Source organism: Ixodes scapularis, unplaced genomic scaffold (genome assembly GCF_016920785.2).
Source record: "Ixodes scapularis isolate PalLabHiFi unplaced genomic scaffold, ASM1692078v2 PGA_scaffold1__304_contigs__length_218370807, whole genome shotgun sequence".
NCBI classification, from domain to species: Eukaryota; Metazoa; Arthropoda; class Arachnida; order Ixodida; family Ixodidae; genus Ixodes; species Ixodes scapularis.
The window spans coordinates 205,772,807-205,794,316 of NW_024609846.1; the positions used below are offsets into that span (position 1 = coordinate 205,772,807).

At 47.1% G+C, this 21,510-nt stretch overlaps 1 protein-coding gene and 1 non-coding gene across 2 annotated transcripts; one reads left to right on the forward strand and one right to left on the reverse strand.

Moving 5' to 3' along the window:
- Window positions 1-7,814: 7,814 nt before the first annotated feature.
- On the forward strand, window positions 7,815-8,828 carry LOC120838593. The gene has a single exon (XM_040208591.1). The coding sequence runs from the start codon at window positions 7,815-7,817 to the stop codon at window positions 8,826-8,828; it is 1,014 nt and encodes a 337-aa protein (XP_040064525.1).
- Window positions 8,829-19,635: 10,807 nt separating this feature from the next.
- On the reverse strand, window positions 19,636-19,708 carry Trnar-ucg. The gene has a single exon. It is a non-coding gene; the product is annotated as a tRNA-Arg (tRNA).
- Window positions 19,709-21,510: the final 1,802 nt, after the last annotated feature.

Genomic DNA, 21,510 nt, shown 5'->3' on the forward strand with positions numbered 1-21,510 from the left:
TACCCCGCCGAAACTGCTGAACTTCCCGGATTTGTGGAGAGGGCGCTGCGGTTGAACAAAATGGCGCCGCCCTGAGAGCGCTAAATCGAATGGTCTATATAGGAGGCTATGGCCGTGCCGTTTGAATCTCGAGGCGACCGCTCTCACGTCACGCCGCCGCGGTGGCGCTGCCGCTGGCTCGTCGCATGCGCACGAGTCACGCGAATTTGAATTCTGGGCACGTGCAGTTCCCACACCTGGTGTGAGCAAGCGCGGACTTGTTTGTAGACATCACGTTGGCGTTCTAGTGTCACTAGAGTGACCAACGGCAACAACCGACACCGACCAACATGGACGAGGAACAAACGACACCGACGGACTACTTGTTTATCGGAGTTGGCCGTCCCGCCTAACGGACAGGATGCCGAAGATACAGACACAGCACCCGCTCCGCCGGTGTGACAGAAGTTGGCGAAAATACACCAGCAAACCGAGTCGGGCGACGCAGTTCTTCCGATTTGCTGGATGGGCCAAACGCCCACCGACAAGCACGGCGAAAGTAAGGTAATTCTTCCGGCACGCACCGCACGCAAACAACATGCCGCTCGTCTACTACAGGGCGGCATGTGTTCGTTCAGAACACCCCTGATTGTGTACATTCTGCATTGTGGCATGCGTAAGTCAGCTATAGAAACCCCCGATAGAGCATGCACTCTAAGAAAAAATGGAGGAAAAAGGTAGCAACGGCGCGTCTTCCTCCCTTCTACTGACGCGCCCCCAAGCGGACACGAGAAAAAAGGAGGAACGAAACGTTTTTCTCCTTCTCCAGGCAGACGGGAGAAAACTTTCGCCCTCCCGACTCATCTTCTTTCAGTTCCGTTTTTCGAGCACGTTGCGCACGTTGTTTAATAAATGTTGTTGAGTTGATTGAGCTTCAGGCGGCAGCGAAGATCACCTGTAATTCCGTCTTCTAGTCCAAACGTGCAGAACATTTCGGTTGCATTGACGCTTTTATCACTAATTTTATCAAACGAGCAAACGAAGCCGCTAGAAACAACGAAGTTCCGGAGCAGTGCCAGCAGCACCACGTACACTGGGTAAGATGGCCGTCTCCGGATTGCGGGACTCACGCGGCACGGAACTACAGTAGCGAAACCACGGGGAACTGCGTCGACGTTTTCGACGTTATGGAAATCGCAGGAGCTGCGTTCAAGACAGGCAGGTTTTGCTGCCGGCTGCCTGGGTGCCTCCCGTGCTGAGTTCGGTTCTGTTTTCCGATGCCGAGCGCCAACCGGCGTTCAACTTGGTTCTGTATTTCTGCGTGTCAGCAACATAGCAGCAACATCGTGATGGCAGTGTTGTGGGTTGTGAATAGAAGACTGGAATTATCGCGGATGTGACCGTGTGTGCGCGTATCAGTGGTATAACAACAAGATGAGATGACGTAAACTGTCGGGCATTCCCTTACAAAAACAGCTCTCAACATTCTTGTTAATCTTTTTAGACTTCTTAAGGGGTATTCACGCGAGGGAGAAATCCCGGGGATTTCTCCCCGGCACGCGCATCCCAAGACGAAAACGTCAGGCTCTGCGATGTGCAAAGCCTGACGCGTTTTCATCTCGTGATGCGCGCGTGCCGGGGAGAAATCCCCGGGATTTCTCCCTCGTGTGAATACCCCTTTATTGACTTTCCGGGATCTACTGAATTCCTTTTTAAACGCACTTTGTTTTGATTATTGTCAAAAAACTTTCAAAAGAAAAAATACTGAATATTTTTGTACACGTATTTATAAAAATATTAAAACGAAGTTGTAATGACGTTTTTCTGTACGTTATTTTCTAAAAAAAAATTCAAAAGGAAAAACAAGATTTTGTTTCGTAGACTTATTTGTAAAAAAAAAGTTCTAACGACGTTTTTTGTAGGTTATTTTCTAAAGAGAAAAAAATAACTTATTGGCATTATTTCTTTATATTATTTTATAAAAAGAGAAAACTTTTTTTTTACTTTTTTTATATGGTCTCCGGTAGTGTGCGGGGTCCGGCATGACGGCCATGGATATATAATTCTACAGACCCATATAAAAATGTTGTTTGACCTTTTATTAAAAATGTGTTGACTTCTTGTTCACTCTGATTACTTTCTTTTGACTCTGACTTCCTGCGGATATGATCTTCTTCTGCCTGAGTCAATAGAAAAGCTGTTGAATTTCTATTAACGCTACGTTGATCTTTTTCCGCTAACTTCCCGTTGAAAGTGTCATCAGAAATACTTCAGACGTTCTGTTTACTTCGTGTTGAAAATATACAGTTGACTTTCTGTAGCCAGTGTCAATAGAAACGCTACAGACTTTCTGTTGACGTTTTATTGAACATGGTACATCTTAACTAAATGTCAAAAGTCACTAAGTTTCTCAAAAGTCTCTGACAAGTTGAGAACCGTAGGGAAGAGCTTCCGTTGTCCTGCCACCAGTGCAAGCCTTCTTTCTATGCTTGACAACGCTTCGACGTCTCGAGCTCGAGCGCGCAGTCAAAGCATGACGGAAGGCGTGAAGCGCGTGCTAAAGGCCACGCGTTCGAAAAACACGCCCTGCCGTTCTCACTTTGTAAGTGACTATCGTGACTTTATTGACCCTATTCAACTAGTCAACTAGTAAAGTAAGGCAAAATAACTATTCTAAAGTCGAGCAACCGCCTTGACTGGCATCGTCCTGAGCGGTTCTATGCAGAGAAGCGATAACATTTGTTCTAGGAGCCGTTTTTTGTGGATGTTGTTTTTGGCGGCTACTCGGAATTATTATTAGTTGTACCAATGCTTTTTAGTAAGAGATAGAGTCCACGAACTTCGAAACACTGTCTTCCCTTTGACAGACTTTCGAGAAGGTGATCGGACACTTGGAACCTTAGTAAGCGCCGAGGTGGTCACCGGCCAAATGATTACCTTCAATATGTAGGTTATATAAGGCTCTGGAGGAATAAATGGGACTGTTATTCTGGTGTTAAAGGGCAACTCCGGCCAAAACTCAAAATGAATTAAATTACTGGTATCGCTTTAGTGACACAAAATACGACCCCAGCCAAAATTTCACGTCCGTGGGACGCCGCATTCTCAACTAATGCCGATAATAAAAATGCGACCCACCGCGAGCAGCTGCTCCTTAGCGGGCGGCCAGCGGGTTGCCGATCGCTAAAGCAACATTGGGCCGTGATGTCAACATCGTTCTCTTTTTTTTTCTCCGTTCCGGAAGGGCGCACGGCGCAGCCGTCGCGCGCGCTTCTTTGTGCCGCTACCACCGCTACTTCGGCTTGTGATTGCGTGTTTAGCCGTTGCTTTTACCTGTAGCCCGTGTAGCTTCGGTATAGCCTTTTGTTTATTTGCTTGTGAGGACTCCTAGACTCTTTTTAGCGAGCAACTCAATGCGCCCAAGACTGCCCAGCTGTTCCTCGAAAGATGCCGAGTACAACTTAGCGCTGTGGGCTGCTCAAACAACCCGCTGCGAAACCCGGGGGTGCTTTTTCACAATTTTCCAACGGATCGGAAAATGGAGAAGGTGTGGGTGAACGCTGTTCGACGAGTGGACTTTGGAAAGCCTTGGACACCGACCCCCAGATCGAAGCTCTGCTCCGATCATTTTTCGCCGGAGAGTTACGAACGAAACCCACAGGTGTTGGTTGCATGTGGCTTGTCAGCGAAGGGGTCGAGGCTTAAAAAGCATGCCGTGCCGTCGCTCTTTGCCCATCGTACATGTACAGAAAAGGTAAGCATGATAAAAGTATCCAGATCAATAAATAAAGCAGTCATTGTCAAGTGCAGTGTTGAAGATTGAGCATTCACGCTCCATTGAATGTCTGTTGAATGGGGAATGGTGGGCATGTAGAGTACAACCACTAACTAGCTCCAAACACTGAAGTTTGTAAGGAAAAGAAAAACAATGTTCTGCTTTGCGTCACTGCTTGTTTACTACGCAATTTCGTGCGTAGTATTCAGGTCCGTAACGACTACTAGCGAACAGCCGGCGCGTGGAGCTCATGCGATATAAACATTCGCCTCCCAATCGTTCGAACCCGTTACGCAGCAGTATTAATTAACATTGCGCTTGTGAATACCACAAGGGACTTTAAAGAAATCACGAAAGTTCGGATTTGTAAGTTACAACCCTCTGATTTACCCGAGTTAGGCTGGAGGTAAATATAATATTTAAAAATGCAAAAAAAAAAAAAAAAAAAAAAACACTTGCCTTAGTCAAAAGTTACGAAGGAAAACCTAAAATCCTATGTATTCCAATAAAAAAAATTGTTGTGGGGGGGGGGGGGGGGGGTCGGAATGCGGAAGGGAAAGAAATTGTTCTCACCTTGCTAACGTTCTCTGTTTTCCCTTATCACCCACAAAAACTTTTGCTAGCCTTGAGAAGAAAATGACTGCCCAAAGAACTTTTCTTTTTTATTTCTTTAGTGCAACAAGTTTCTTCTTTTTTTTTTTTTTTTTGTACAAAGATTTACTACCTGGACGAACTTATGTGGTGAATTAGTGTCGTAGCTTACAAATTCGGCTTTTACGCGCCTGAGGAAAAAATAACGAAAAAATAGACGTCTACAGCTTAGCACACGTCTGTTCGGGCGTTGCGGCCCGCGCCGGACAGCCTCAAAGCTTCGTGTCTGGAACTGACCCATAGCGCGAAAGCGAGAGGGCCCCCAGTACTGTACGTCACTGGCAGCGCGGCGTAGAGCAACGCCGCTACATCCACGGAGCCCCGATGACAATTTAGGCCTAGCGACGGGTGCGGGAGACCGCACGCACGCCGACAGCTGCCGAGTACGGCGCCGAACGAGTTCACTCGTTTTCCAGTCGCTAGCTTTTGGGTATACAAGCAACGAGTACGGCACGGCATAGCGCACGCGCGGCGGCGGCCGCCGTGTACGGCACGGAACGAGTTGACGGGTTTTCCAGTCACTAGCTTTTGGATATACGCACTAACTCTTGCTACATATGCTGGATAACTACCACGTATACAGAATTAAAACAGAATCAGCTTACCTTTTACCTTTAGACGGCTAGCGCAACAAAGGTAGGTGCCGCTCGGCCTGCGTACTCGTTGAACGAGAACGATCTTGACGTCACGTTCACATAGCGGCTGATTTCCAGTGTTGCCGGAACCTCGAACGGCTAGTTTCGGTTTTGTCGGCCGCGCCCCAAACAAAACTTTGAGAGGTCGATATCTTTAAAACTACGCACAATAACGAGAAAAAAAATTACACCTTGCAATTCAGGGACGCTGACTGCACTAGAAACAGCCATAATCCCAAAATCGAAAGTATGGACCGGAGTTGCCCTTTAAGTGCTTCATGGTGTTTGTGTTTGTTTCCATTGCTTATTTGTGGAATGTGTAGGGAACACTATTTCCTAACAAAACACAAAGCATATATTTTAAAAAAATTGAGTGTTTTTTTAAGGTTAATGTGCGGTTCCGTCAAAAGGAATTCAACAAAATTTATGCAAGAAGGAATTCTAAAAAAAAATTAAGCGGCGATTTTAACAAGGAGTTAAATGAGTTGTCAATATAAAGTCTAAAAGACATCAAAAAGTTTAAAAAGAAATTCAATACTATTCCAGAAAATTTTCAACAGAAATTCAAAAGATTGTAACTACAGATTTTTGTAAGGGTTGATGCCGCTCGTCGGGCCGCGATCGGAGGGGGCAGGGTGTCGCAGGTTGACCATTCCGCTTTACATTAAAAAGTTTAAGACCACTTGAGAGATTAGGCGCAATCGATCGACGTGCGGATAGTCATGTTGGAACGCTGGTCTCAACAGTAATCTCCTGTCGTATACACTGGCCAATCTGACTGTCGGTTGTCTCCTCCCCGAGAGCGATTGCGCTCTGGCTAAAGGACCGATCAGTACGAAATTATGACGGAAAGTACGTATATTTACAGTGTGAAATTTTACCATTAATAAAATAGTAGGCGAAATTGAAAAAAAAAAGTCGTTACCCTTTATTTTGCTGTTTAAATATACTACGGTTCCTGGAGAAACTGCCCTCCAAGTGGCGCGCTGGGATGAGCGCTAGAAGTTTTCGAGTTCGCCACGGCGTACACTTAACACCTGCCGGGCTTTCGACTGCATTCAAGTTGATCGAAAAGCGATTTCTCTGCCCGTGAAGCATCACTTCCAGCTGAGTGAATATCCGCTCTAGAGAGAGCAATTCAAGACCGCAATTGCAGCTTTGCGCGAACAGCACAAACAGAAAAAGAAACACTACAATAAAAATACAGGCTACGACGCGCCGTGCGGGGAAACAAACTCATGGCTTCGAACCGCATTGGAGCGGCTTGATTTATTGGCCTTCAAATAATTACGGCATGATCGAGTGTTTACTTTTTAATAAAAGATTCATCCCCTGAGCCATTCAAAATACTCTCAGAGGTATGACATTGCTGGGGGAAAAAATCAAGATGCTGGGAATATTTTTTATTACTTAGCCAGTCACCAAGAAATTCCGAACGTTCAAAACGACCAATATAAAAAAACGGAAGCGCAGAGCTCGGGTGTAGTGTTCGGGCTAGTGTGGTGTTCCGTTGTATTGATATTCGTGTGTGCCGTGTATGTACTCAATGTATGTTCACCTGATGCTTCTAATAAGCGTAATGTGTGTATAGTAGAGGATCCCCAAGCACAATAGTGGCCTGAGGAAATCAAAATACTTTTTGTAGAACATGAATTGGGCGGTACCTAGCGCCACCTAGCCTAGCTACTTGCAATTACTCTGCTTGACCCCGCCATCTGGTGGCTAGCGATTTAACCTTCTTTCACGCTACGCGATAAACAGCGGCTTCGAGTTTGTTCTTTCGAGAGCGGCTTTTGGTTTCACAGATTGAGTTTGCCTTTCTCCGTGATGTGCGGTTGACGAAGGAATCGTGACTCGAGGAACACCAAAGGTAAGACGCAAAGTGCGCGAAGTAACTGGGTATCGGTTGTCTCCGTTTAACATCGCAGTGCTGTCGATGAGAAGACTGAGTAACTGCTTTCGAAATGCAAGTTTCTGTACCTGTGGGGGGATCTGGCTTCAGAAACAAACACAGTTCGCGGAAAGCTCGTGTTAAGGCCCGTTCACACTCTTGCGACCGAGTGCGACCGAGTACGACTGAGAGAGACGAGTTCTCTTAAAACTTGTTAAATGTTTATAAAATGAGAGAACAAATTGGCATTGTGGCGCCATCTATGCGGTCACCCTGGAACTGCATTTCACAAGAGCGAAGGTTTTGCGGAATTTCGGAGGTCAAATGTGCGTAATACCCATAGAAAGGCTCGAGCCAAGAAAGAAAGGATAATGCGCGAGAAATAAAAAAAAAATATGCCGGACCGCCGAGTTTGCACTGCTTCCCCATAGATGGCGCCAGTGTGTTTTCTGGTTTAAGAAGTTGTAAGGAACCTAGGTTTAAGAGGTCGCAAGATTGTGAACGGGCCTTTACGCTTTTATTTGCTGCTCCTCTCGTCCCGTACAAGAGACGTAGCGTCCTCGTTAAGCCTTATTGAGCTCGATTTGCTCGATTCGTGGCCGCCATAATGAGATGCAGGCGAAGGAGGAACTGTTGAAAAACTAACAATGAACACCACTGACACGAGACATTTAGCCTGGAGCTAAAAGAAGACGAGGGGGATGGGGAATCGCGAGCGCGAGCGAACGAGCAGTCGGATAAACCGTTTAACACAAGCCGGTTGTGCTGTTATTCTTTCTCGACCTCAATGTCCTCAACGAGTACCTAGCGAAAGAGCGCCTCAAAGCGCAACAATTATTTGGTGCCGAAACCCGGGACTTGGACTTGAGGAATCAACCTGAAAATGGATCGGCTCAAGACCAAGCGTAAAGTCCGACGCAGTCAGAATACGAAGATAATCAACGAGATAACGACCATGCTCCAGTCCGTCGCCGTTGATGCCTCTTCTCTCGAGAACCTGAGAGACAGACTGGTAACCAGCAACGAGGAACTCCGTAAAGTCAACGAGGAGATCGAACCACACATCAGCGATAGTGACCTGGAGACAGACTACATCACTGTCGCAGAATATGAAGACGAAGTGGCTAGGACCCTCAGCGAACTGCGCAACAAGATCGCGCGGTTGCAGGCAACGCCAACCATATCCGCTACGGGAGCCGACGGCGACAGGGGCCACCCATCCCAAGCTACGGGAGTGAAGCTCCCCAAACTGCAACTTCTACACTATCAAGGGGAGCTCACGCAGTGGCAACCCTTCTGGGAGCAGTTCGACGCCTCAATACATCGGAACACCCAGCTCTCTGATGGAGAAAAATTCCAGTACCTGCGGTCGCTTCTGAATGGGCCTGCCGCCAGTGCCGTTTCCGGGCTGCAGGCTACGGCAGCGTGCTACAGAGATGCAATAGAGATACTTACTGAACGCTTTGGCGACAAGCAAAACATTCAGCGGGAATATCTGGAACGGCTTCGAAACCTTCCAATGGTAAAGTCAGTGCGTGATGTCCAAGGACTGCGCAATGTGTACGATCACGTCCAGACAAACATTCGCGGTTTGCGCTCCTTGGATGTTTCAAGCGCGACGTACGCCACAATGATGGTGGACATACTCCTGTCCAGTCTTCCAACGGACATCGTTGTGGATTACCATCGACACAAAAGCTACGGAATACCGCTTGTAGTTTCCGCAGGCAGAGAGGAGGGGGCTAGCACGTCTACGATGGAGCAGTCAACGTCGCTGCATCGACAACGGATGCCGGTGAGGAGCTGGCTAAACTTTTGCGGTTTCTTCGCGTGGAAATCGAGAGCAGAGAACGATCAGCACCGCTCGAGAAAAGACCAGCGAGTGTGCCGAGGATAGCTCCTAAACCGATACAAACTGTTTATCCACCATCAACGTTCGCGTTACAAACCAGCGGGACAGACAACTACTGCTTTTTTTGCAACCAGCAGAGTCACAGTACCGGCGCTTGTACTGCTGACATCGCACTTGATGAAAAGAAAGGAAGATTAGCGCAAGACATGAGATGTTTTCGCTGCACCAAACGAGGGCATCGGTCCAAAGACTGCCGCAGCCAAGCGAGATGTTCTGGATGCAGGGGACGACATGTCTCGTCCATGTGCAATCCTGCTTGGCAGACGACAAGACCAGTTCCGGAAGAGACCGCCAATATACTCACCACCAGTAATACGACGCCTCACCGAGCATCGAGCGTTCTACTGCAAACTTTCAGGAGCTGGGCCGTGAGTGATGAGAGCTGCGCATATATCCGCGGTATTATCGATGGTGGAAGCCAGAAGACGTTCATCAGAGAAGACTTGGCAAGGAAACTTAACTTGAAAATTATAGGCCATCGAAGCATGAAGCTTAACACCTTTGCCAACAGCGGCTCGGACGTGATAAAACAGAACTTCACACTGGTCAGACTACGACTTCGAGGCCAGTATGCGATGACGGAGTATGCTTTAGAAGCCGTTGTCGTCCCATTTATCTGCCAAGATCTCATCGAAACACCCGTCGAACATTCGTTCCTTAAAGCGATCACGGGGTCCATCGCTGACGAGTTGATGTTTCCCTCCGTCCAAGCAGAGGAAGGCATAAGCCTGCTCATTGGCGCTGACCAAATGTGGAGATTGTTGACTGGCAAAACACGCCGCTCATCATCCATCCCCGGCCTGGTGGCCATTTCAACTAGCCTAGGATGGACCTTTCAGGGTCCAACAGGCACCGTGAGAGTCTTGTCGAATACTACCGCGAACTTGATGGTATGCGTGTTAGGAGTGGCATTGACCGCCGAGGACGACGGGGCAGCGTTAAGAAACTTCTGGGAGCTGGAGGCCATTCGAATCAGGGATGAACCGACCAGTACGAAAGAGCAAGATAGTACGGTACTCGAACAATTCACAGAGAAAATAAGTTGGAAGAATGGCCGCTACGAAGTCGCTCTACCCTGGAAGGAGACAGCAACAACACTTGGAAACAATTACATCACTGCCAGGTCTATACTCCGCAGCCTGATCCAACGCCTCAAGCACGATGACTCCATCGCACTCTATGACAAAGCGATACGCAATTACTTTGAGGACGGACACGCAGAAGAGGTGAACGAAAAGTCCCCATGTGATGGACGCGTTTATTATATGCCTCATCGAGCGGTGATTCGAGCCAACTCGGAATCGACAAGAATTCGAGTGGTGTTCGACGCTTCATCACACGCGCCAAACACCGGATCTCTCAACGACCATCTTGAGAAAGGGCCTACCATTAACACAGAACTTTTGCCGGTGCTTCTCCGATTTCGTATGCAAAAGGTGGCTCTCACAGCTGACATCCAAAAGGCCTTCTTGCAGATAGAAATTGCAGAGTATGACAGAGATGCTCTCCGGTTTCTTTGGTTTGAGAAGACTCCCAGACCAGGCGAGCCGCTGCCCGATATCAAAGAGTGGCGCATGACGCGAGTTCCTTTTGGAACAACTGCCAGTCCATTCCTACTTGGAGCGACAATTCGTCATCGCTTAAAGAACGTGAGTGATTCGAACAAAGACATCGCGGCTCTTTTGCTGGACTCATTTTACGTGGACGACCTACTGATTTTAGCCGCAAGCACCGAAGAAGCCCGAAGACTCGCTGATGGAGCACAGACATTGCTCAGAGAGGCCGGCATGGAACTTCGCAAATGGAATACCAATTCCAGCCAACTGCAGAACCTATTCAATCAAAAGGAGGGGAACGTCGATAATTCACCTCAGATCACGTCAATCAAGTCCCACGAAGTCACAAAGGTACTGGGACTGGTGTGGGACAAAACCACAGATTCCTTCACGTTTTCTAGTGACCATCTCTTGGAGATTCTCTCGACAAACATGACTACAAAACGCTTCGTCCTCAGAGCCTCTGCTAGGATCTTCGATCCCCTAGGATTCCTCTCACCTTACGTCATACGAGTAAAGATTTTGTTTCAACGTATATGGCAACATGGCCTGGGATGGGATGAAGAACTACCAGAAGCACTACGGCAAGAGTGGACAACGTGGTGCGCCGAGTTAAAGGACTTGCCACGCATCATGGCTCCGAGACACTTACAGAATGCGGATGGTGAGAGCAAGCTGGAGCTTCACGTTTTCACAGACGCCAGCCCTCAGGCTTATGGTGCCTGTGCCTATCTTCGCGCCGTGGACAGAAAAGAAAATGTCAGCGTCACTCTGGTGTTTGCCAAGTCCAGAGTTGCCCCGCTTAAGACGCTGACCCTCCCACGACTAGAACTGATGGGAGCCCTCTTGGGAGCACGCATGGCTAAATATCTGTGTACTGTTTTGTTTGGTGTCGTAGTTACGCTATGGTACTGGACAGATTCAATGATAACCCTCTGTTGGATTAAAGGATCAGCAACTGCATGGAAACCTTTCGTCGGCAACCGAGTGACAGAAATACAAGCACTAAGCGATCCCTCTAATTGGCACCACTGCCCGGGCAGCGCGAACCCAGCAGACGCCCTAACTAGAGGAAAGACGGTAATGCAGCTAACTGCGTATCAGTTATGGTGGTCTGGGCCTGAGTGGCTTTCCCGAAAAGAAGGAAACTGGCCAATTGGCAGTACCTCAGAAGATGAAAACCTCAACGGAATTGATGGGGAGAGACGACAACAGGTCGGGGAAATACTGCTGACCACTGTGAGTGCACCAACCGCACTCTTGACATTGGAGAATTTCAGCAGCTATACCAAGATGCTGCGTGTCACAGCGTGGATAAAACGATTTGTTCAAGGTTTTCGTCGACAGAACAAGTCACCTGAACTGCCCCTAACGGCAGATGATATTAGAGATGCAGAAGCTTTCTGGATCAAGAATGTCCAACGAGAATGCTTCGGCAGAGAGATCCAGGAGCTGGTTCAAGGCGGAAGTACCTCAAAAGGATCGAGAATAACCGATCTGCAGCCCTTTCTTGACGACACAGGAACCTTGCGTATTCGAGGCAGACTTCACCAATCCACAGCCTCGGAGGAGGTGAGACATCCTACTCTTCTGTTAGGAGATCACCCTTTCACCAAGTTGCTTGTCATGAATGCTCACCTCAGAGTATTACATGGAGGCTTGCAGGCCACTCTGACAGAAATTCGTAACAGATTTTGGCTCTTAAGTTCACGACGAGCCGTGAAGAAGATCATCGCGGAATGTCGCATCTGTCGACGATTCCAAGCAAAACCGGCCACAGCCCCCGTAGCTCCGCTACCACGGGACAGAGTGGAAGAGAGTCAACCCTTTCAAGTCGTGGGAATCGACTTCGCGGGGCCACTGTTGGTCAACTCAGCAGGGCAGTGCGTTAAGGCCTACGTTGCCTTATTCACTTGCGCGACCACCCGGGCACTACACCTCGAGCTGGTATCCACCGCGGCCACGGCGCCATTTCTTTTGGCCCTGCGACGCTTTGTGTCACGAAGAGGTCTCCCAAGCACCATTTATAGCGACAATGCGCTGACATTCAAGAGAGCAGCGAAGGACCTGCCGGCCTTGTGGGAGGCTATTCGCAGTGCAGAATCTCAAGACTTCTGCAGTGTTAACCGAATCACCTGGAAGTTCATTGTAGAACGGGCAGCCTGGTGGGGAGGCTGGTGGGAGAGGATGGTGAGGTCGGTGAAAACGTGCCTCCGGAAAATTCTTGGACGGCACAGCTTGTCGTTTGAAGAACTAACGACGGTACTGACTGACATCGAGGCAGCGCTGAACTCTCGGCCACTCACCTACCTTCATGCCGATAATAGTGAACCAGCGGTCTTGACCCCCGCTCACCTACTCATAGGAAGGCGATTGATAACTCTTCCAGAGGCGGAGCCAACCCACGCGTCATCGAGAGATTCACTAACACGCCGGTGGAAATATAGGCAGAGGCTCATGAACAACTTCTGGGTACGTTGGAAGAAAGAATACCTACTAGAGCTTCGTTCGGCCCACCTTGCACCACCGCTCAGCAGCCGTGCACCGAACGTTGGTGATGTAGTACTGTTGCATGACCGTATCACTCCAAGACATCTTTGGACCTTGGTACGTGTCGTTGAAGTTTTTCCAGGAAGAGATGGAAATGTAAGGGCGTGTGCTGTTAAGCTGCCGTCTGGTTGTGTAATCCGACGGCCAGTGCAGCTGCTCTACCCTTTGGAAACTTTGTAAATCTTATCCCCAATTTCCTCACTTCGTGAGCGAGGGGAGGATGTTGAAAAACTAACAATGAACACCACTGACACGAGACATTTAGCCTGGAGCTAAAAGAAGACGAGGGGGATGGGGAATCGCGAGCGCGAGCGAACGAGCAGTCGGATAAACCGTTTAACACAAGCCGGTTGTGCTGTTATTCTTTCTCGACCTCAATGTCCTCAACGAGTACCTAGCGAAAGAGCGCCTCAAAGCGCAACAGGAACTATTTGCTCCCCTGCTTCAGGGACGAAAGTGTCTCCCTTTCTGAAGGAACATAGGTTACAAGACCGTTCCTACCCTTAGGGAGGACTATCGATACCCTTTTTTCTAAGGGTGTGGGGCTAACAGACCTATCCGTGGTTGGGGTCCCGGCGGCCCCCAATATGCTTTTTTGGCGGGTTCATTGTTCTAAAATTCGATTTCCTTTGATTCAATATTATAATAGCGGTTAGCCATTTGTGTTCTTTGTGTACTTTCCTAAACTGCAGAGGTTTCAAATTAACACTTTCTGTCAATATGTATCTTCGTTTTTACTTCCGGCATGACCAACATTAACATTGACACCAATACAAACATAAAGAATTATTTGTGTTCCACGGCCCCGTTCATGATGACGGCCCTGACTGCCGTGCACCTGAATTCAATTATGAGGTAGAATGTTGCCTCGTACAGATGGTAGAGGATGAGTTATGTGTGGGAAGTAAAGCACCCTATGTATCATAAAAACACACGAATGTCAAGGCCTTCCGTGAGATAGCTGCAGCCCTTGGCTTGGACGACTACGTTAAGTACCCGCTGGTACTCACCGTACCGCTGCTATGGTGCCTTTCGCGACACGCGGCGCCATTGGAGCGGTAAGGCGGACGACGGCAAGCGAGCTGAAATGGCGGTAGCAGACGGATCCAAACGAAGTAAACAACGCACGAAAGGACGCAGGCGCGAAAGCGCTGTGAGTCCTTTTTCTTTCTTGTCCTTCTTTCTTGCGCGCTTTTTAATCATCATCAACCCCTACCAACTAGCCCAGCTATTCAACCCTCGAGGACAGGTTCGTCGGCGAGTGTTGTTCGCTGGCGGGACTGCCGCGCCGCCCTCTCGGCGATACTTAAGTCAGACGACAAACGACAACTGCTCTGTAGTCGGTCGTTTGTCAGTCAAGTCCTTCGCTATACAGTGAGACAGTATCAACGACACGCAACTTCACCTCGTTGCTGTACAAAAATTGGCGTTTGTCGTTCTATTCTATTCGCGACTCTAGCGAAATCGACGCCGCGTAGCGGCAGCGCCGAGAAGCTGAGGAGAGGAGGTCGTTTCGACTCTGTCGTCTGCTATCGCTGCTTCGTTTCCAGTAATTATTTTTATGCTTCCGCCGTGTCATTCCTACGCACTGATTAGAAGAAAGTTTCTACCGTCGAAAAATCGCTTTGCTTTCAAATGTAACACTGATTTTACGCTGCAGTGCAGGAATTCGTGGTGGTTCGCGTGCTGAACGACGAAAACGACCTCCTTTCGCCCGCCATTTTGCCTGAGCAGCGCAACCTTTGTAGTTCGCTGGAGTCGCGAGTAGTGGGACGAGGCTACGCAGTTTGTGCTTACAAGAACCGCCACTTTTTGAAGTGCCGACGGCGTGCGAGTTCGAGTTTTAAAAAAAAAGCAAATGACTGCGCAGAGCAGCCCAACGACCCGAAACTGCACCTTCTATACACGCGAAATGCGCTTCGTCACGCATGCTGGCTATCGAAACTCGTAAAAAAAACCGAGACACTTTAACACCAGCCGATGCTTGGCGCCACCAAGTTCAATCCCACTCTCTTCGGCCACTCATACAGCTCTCGTTTCCACCGGCAAAGAGCTACTAGCTATTCGGCCGGCCTCGAAGCGCGGGAACCAAAATTGAGTGGCCGGGGACGGGTTCATAGCGCGCGAATGCTCATCCTTATTCCGCTCTTAGGCAGAAAGAGCCGTAGCAGGGTGGATCGGCTACAGATATTTTGTTTCTCTTCCGCGCATCCTGGAATTTAGCGTCGTCGCAGTCCCTCTTATTGATCGCATCCTTCGTGTCATCGCGCTGGCCATTTTCGCGCCCCATTACTTATCCCTACGGCGAGCCGCGTACTTTTATGGCGTGTCGTTCGAGGTCTGCAGTTTGGAAGGCTACGGCCACACTGCGTCCGATGAACCGCACCGGACGCTGCGAGTCAACCAAGCGCTGTGAACGTGATCACGTGACAGCACGCACCGCACGTAGCTGCGCCCCAATTCTGAAGGGTCACGTGACATTCCCGGGGAATTCGATTGGCTTCAAAAGCTCGTCGCGTCCTCTGCGGTCCGTCTTGAGCTGAAACGAATATTACGAGGTCGAGGGCTGCACTTTGAGGAATGGCTTTCGCGCGTATCAGAGTAGAGTACTTATGTATAAACCTAAAAAAAAGAAACACGGACAATAAAAAGGAACTGAATTTTTTTTTAATCAGCAACGTTTCGAGCGGCGATTTATGTACCGCCGACCACCATAGTTAGCAACACCGCTTCTAAATCCCCTCGTTGTATTTCCAACTTTCTATGCTTTTTTTTTTCTTGTTACGCTAGAGCAACGCAGGATTGCCGGCACTCGTTTAAAAACCGTTTAAAAGAAGAAAAAAAGTCCGGCTCCTCTCAGGAATCTTACTTAAGCTATATGTAGGGTGCATCTTAGATTGATTTTAGGTCTTTAACGAGACATTTTCAGGTTTCAAACGCTGAAGGCATCGTTTCTTCCTTCAACAACCAAATCTTATCCGAACTACTTAGCACCAGAGCAAAAATAAAAAAAAAAAACTTCATTTTTTTTTTTTTTTTTTTTTTTTTTATGTGACACCGAGTATCGCATAATCAAAGCCTCTGGACTAGAATTTTGACGTTATCATAGCGCGATCGAGTGAACACGCAACTTGGGTACTACGCTGCGTCAGCATTCCTCAGAGTCCAGTCGATGCATCGAACGAAGCTCGTTTTAGGGCTCGGGTTAAATTGCTGAGTTGGCGCCCTCTGACTGCGATCACGTTCCGCGTAGGAAGAGCAGGTTGGTCGCGGGCCTCGACTATTGTAGGTGGTGTCTTGAGCAGGGACTTTAGAAATCGACTTCGGCCCAAGCCGTGGTTACACAATATTCGAAAAATCATGGACCGTGGCCCTACACTCCTCGGAGTTTTACGTTCTCGGCTATATGAGTTCGCGTTAGGAACTGTAAAAAAAGTACCTATTTTTCCTTTTTTTTTAAAGCGAAAGTATCAATTGTTCCATGGAGCGAAGCCGGCATTGTCTGTAGTAAAGTCACTGGATCTGGAAGAGAACCGCCATTGCCTTCCCCCCTGCTAGCCGGACACACACGAATACCAACATACAGACGACGAAACCTCTCAAGGTGATTGGCTCATCGCTGTCGATTGTCATGGTGATCGCCATTTTGGCCCCTTTAAAAGCTTCGAAGCTTCGAAAGGGTCGTTAAAACCAGTCGCACCAAGATCGCTATAGAGCAGCATCGTATTGAAAGCGCTCCTCGGCCAATATGAGCGTCTTCGGCGCTCTGCATGAAATAAACTTATTACTCGTGTTTATTCCCCTAGATCTCTTACAATCGTGTTGCTCTTCTTGCGTGTTTCAAGTTAATTCCAGTAAGACAAAACTAATGTGTTTTCGTAGTCCGTATAAACATTTACATCTTAGCACTTCGTTATTTCTCCATTCACAGAACTGCACACGTTGCAGTTATGTAGCATTAGTTTATGTTACGACAACTAAATATTTAAGATTACATCTAGGTCAAAATCTCCTGTGGAATGAGGATGTAGAATATCTCATCAAACAAATGCGTGTTGTCTTGATTTATTTGTACAAGATGCGTAATGGTAGCGACAATGTCATTAAGCAGGAGGGTGTATGGTGCACTGGGTGAGTCTCTTCTCCGATATGGAATCTCTTTATATAGAGTGTGTTCTAATTATAAAAAAGAAAAACAAATGACAAAATAAAACATAAGATTGCAAGTAATATTACTTTAGGAACAACCTACTCACAGTTGGAAATGAATCGGAAAATGAATGTCTTAAAATTGTTATCCATAGAAAAACTGCAATGCTATGTTATTTTCGTAAAGCACTATTATAAGAGCTACTTTAAAATCGCATTAGAAAAGGAATGAACACTTAGGCGCATAGAAAGTTTTGTTATTCCGAAGATTTATACAAATTATGGGGGGAAAAAACACCGGCATAATTACGTCCCTTTTTATTTTAGTAGGCTTAAAAAAACTTACTATAGCATGGAGTCACTGAAACAAGTAAAATATGAACTAAAAGATTGGTGCCAGTTATGCACACAATAAGAGGAGTTTAGAGTAGCAGCCCGCTGGACGCCAGGTCCCGCGTACAAGCACACCAGTGCTTTTTGCGGGCCTGCATTTGTAATATGTTTATGATGCAAATAAAATTTCTTAATATTATTATTTAAAAAAAAAAAACAGTACAATTATTTTTCAATGCCCCCAAACACCGACGCCGCGTGTGATGACGTCCATCGTCGTACCGCCATGACACGCAACGTCAGTGCTTGAAGGCATTGAAAAATAATTTTATTGTCTTAAGACACGCGAGAACAGCAACATTATTGTAAGAGATCTGGGGAAATAAGCATGAGTGATATGTTTATTGCATGCACAGTGCCAAAGACACTCATAATGGCCGAGGAACGCTTTCAGTACGAGGATGCTCCATAGCGATCTTGGTGCGACTGGTTTTAACTACCCTTTCCAAGCTTCGAAGCTTTGAAAGGGTCCAAAATGGCGAACACCATGGCAACCGACAGCGATGAGCCAATGACCTTGAGAGGTTTTCTCGTCTGTGTGTTGGTGTATGTTTGTCTCCGGCTAGCAGGTGGGAAGGAAATGGCGGTACTCTCCCAGATCCAGTGACTAGTCTGTAGCAGTGAAACGATCAGTATATTTTCGGTGGCCGCGACGCGTCACGTGCCGATAAGGTCAAAGTGGATGGGCCTCAGAAATGAAACACAATGAAAAGCACATCAACGCAGATGCTTCGTCACGGAAACCGGCGGGCACACCGCGCGTGCGCTGTGGGAGAGCATCATGTCACCACCGTAGGCGCATGCCAAAAGAAGACGTGGCGCGCTGCCTCTTCGGCACTACAGGGAGTTGTAAACGTCTTTCTTTTTTTTTCTTAGAACCTTACCGTTTGCGCAGAACCAACCCTACCTAAAGGATCAGTCTGTGCACTAGAATTCATGACGTCATCACAGTAAAATCGGACGATAACGCGAATTTAACACTAGTGCTACATCACATTCGGCTATACTTCGTTTCAGCTTCCGTCCGAGCGCAGCCAAAGGCTGAGGGACGGTTCGCAGCTTTGAGAAGAGCATTCCTACGCACCACAAAGTAGTCCGCAAAAATAATTTTTATTAACAAAAATTGCTGTTTTGTGCGTAAACGTTGCACAACATTCCAGATGTGTACTGCTGAGAATGATTTGCAACAAAAGGAATTAAATATTTGAAGTTTATGCTTTTATTAATATATGTAAATGCGTGTGGTCTGGTGAAAACACGTACATCCGCTGGCAACACGGCTGCAGCGCTCGGTTCTTCTGCGCGCTTTCGCTCCCGTAACAACCGAATCATGTGCTTCGCTGCTTTCCTCACCGAGTCACATTCACCGAGTCGCTTCAGAACGTCCTTTCGCAAAGGCACGTTTGGCCGTCAGGCGCGAGCGGTTGTGATGAATGCCTGCTTTCAAATTCGCCAGGAGACTCCGGCCACGTCGTGCCGCGAATGCGTTGTAAACAAGAAAAGCGTCCGGGCGATTTCAGTTCACTGATACGCGGCGAAATCGGGGCACCCCTTTACCTGCCGATCACATTGAACGCCTAGAAGCTGGTGGAAAGAACTGCGCCTCGCGCCCTGGTATATCCAGACCATCCAAGGAAACATCAACGGCCGGGTCATCGGGCACCTTGCAATGTGTACTTACATCTCGAAACTATGCCGAAATGCCAGACGGGTGGAAACTTCGGACACGGACGCCAGCGGCCAGCCTACGTACTGACATCCCTTGTGCTTAAGTTTCAGAACGTGAAAGGGCACTTTTTAAACCTGTAGCAGACGATACTGTCGATAAACCCGTAGCAGACGAAATACTTGGAGAGCGCGGGCGGTGCGGACGACCAGCGGCGCAGCGAAGTGATACAAAAGTGCAGGCGAGATCGGATGACCTATTGCCGGCGTGTGATTGGCTCCGGCCACACGTAGCTTTGGCTGCGCTCGGATGGAAGCTGAAACGACATATAGTCATCGTGTCTGATCAACGCGTCAGAAACCGAAGCAAAAGAAAATTAGCTTTTTTTTAAATTTTATTACTTTTACCTTTTACTTTTACTATTACTATTACAGGACTGCATACAAGCTACATATAAAAAGAAAACAAAATAACAACGCGTCCGCGACAGGACTCGAACCTGCAGTCTTCTGATCCGAAGTCAGACGCCTTATCCATTAGGCCACGCGGACGTCCGGAATCTGCAACTTTGCAGTAGCCGCTGAATAAGAAGCAACTGTAGCATTCCGTGCCCAATCCCGCTTGTATAAAAAGTATTATTAGGACCAATCGAAGGTCCATGTCTAATTAGAACCAACCGAAAGCCTCGTAGCCTGAAACCAAGACGAAAGTTATAACAGCAGTGTTCAGGACACAAAACCTTTCTATTAGGGCTGGGCAATTGGGCGATTAATTTTCCGAATAATCGCTTATTGATCTAATCGCGATTAATTTGTTTAACTGGTTGATCGGTCGAGCTTGAGGCTGGGTGGACCAAAACTGAAATAACAATTTACCGGGGATTTGTTTTGTTGTTATTGTTTTTTGTTTTTGTTTTTTTACTTTAGTAATATATATTAATAGAAGAAGAAAATAGATGGTGCTATCTATATTAATGGAGTTTTAGTAGATCTTTCCGAGGATTCCAGTAACGGATTATTGGATTATTTTGATGGTGAAAAGACAGCGCTCCTGGTCCGAGCTATACATAATAGAGAGCGATATACCACTGATACATGGATTATACGTAGGATTTCGTGTTTTCGGAATTTATTTATTATGCAATTCGGAAACTGTTTTTCGAAGTTTATTTTTCCCTGGAAATCTGGGGTTTATCCTATTTTATTTTTCTTAGATTCCCAATTCTTTAGAATTCGGAGCTTAATTTTACTGTATTCCTATTTTTTTCAAAATTAAAAATAAAAATAAATTATGTATGAACAGATACGTAGCACATACTCTAAATCAACAAACAATTCACCGGTATCGAAAGTCATTTCCGCAGCGGCATTGGCATCGGTGCCCTTTCGATTAGCAATACCAAATGTCCCACGACAAATGTTCCGAACAAGTGTTGCTTCAATAAATGTCGGTACTTTGAAATAGCCACACCGTTGAACGTATATCTCTGGAGAAAATAAAAACCTCAGCAGCCCTCCCCCCGTGCTTCAAGTCTATATAATATTAACTGATTTAGTGGTTTTCGGTGGCACTCAGCAAGTTTTTGTATTTATAACCATGTTTATTTTCACTAATTATAAAATAAATTACAAAAGTTTAGTTAATTATTTCATGTAACATGAGGCATTACCGTCTATATCAGGGGTGGCCAAGCAGCTGCTCACGGGCCGCATAAGGCTCTTCGCGTGTTAAATTGCGGCTCGCCCCGAAACGAGAAATGGAACGCGTTTCAAATCGAAAGACAGGTAGCGGTTTCGTAGTCTTGTGCTACTGCTACCTTACGTACAGTTGGACTGCTTTTGACTAGGATAGTTTGATATTTCAAGTTTCGTTTATTGCTTTAGAGTCTAGACAAAAGTACCCCCCCCCCCTTCCCCCCCCCCCCCCCTCTCCCGCGGCTCTTGAAAATTTCGAGGTTTTGTTTGCGGCTCTTAGGTCGGGTCAGCCTTGCCACCCCTGGTCTATATAATGTTCCACTGGCCGTGTAACTCTCCTGCACAAATATCATCAGTATTCTTTTTACGTATTTTAATATAAATTTGTTGGAATTAAAATCAATCACCCTGTATATGAGAAGCCGTTGCATTTTGACGGATTTACGGAGGCTCGAATGATTTCGTCTACATTAAAAGCAACCTAAGCTGATTTTGTGAGAGAACATTCATCTCAACAAGTTCCAAAGATTCTTTAACGCTTTCTCTTGTCGACATGCTAAAGCGTAAGCTTATCTCAACTTTTGCAAAGGAAGATTTTAAAGGTTCTGAACGCTTTTTCTTCCCAGCCTTGTCCCAGACGCAAGGTTTTGGATGGCTTT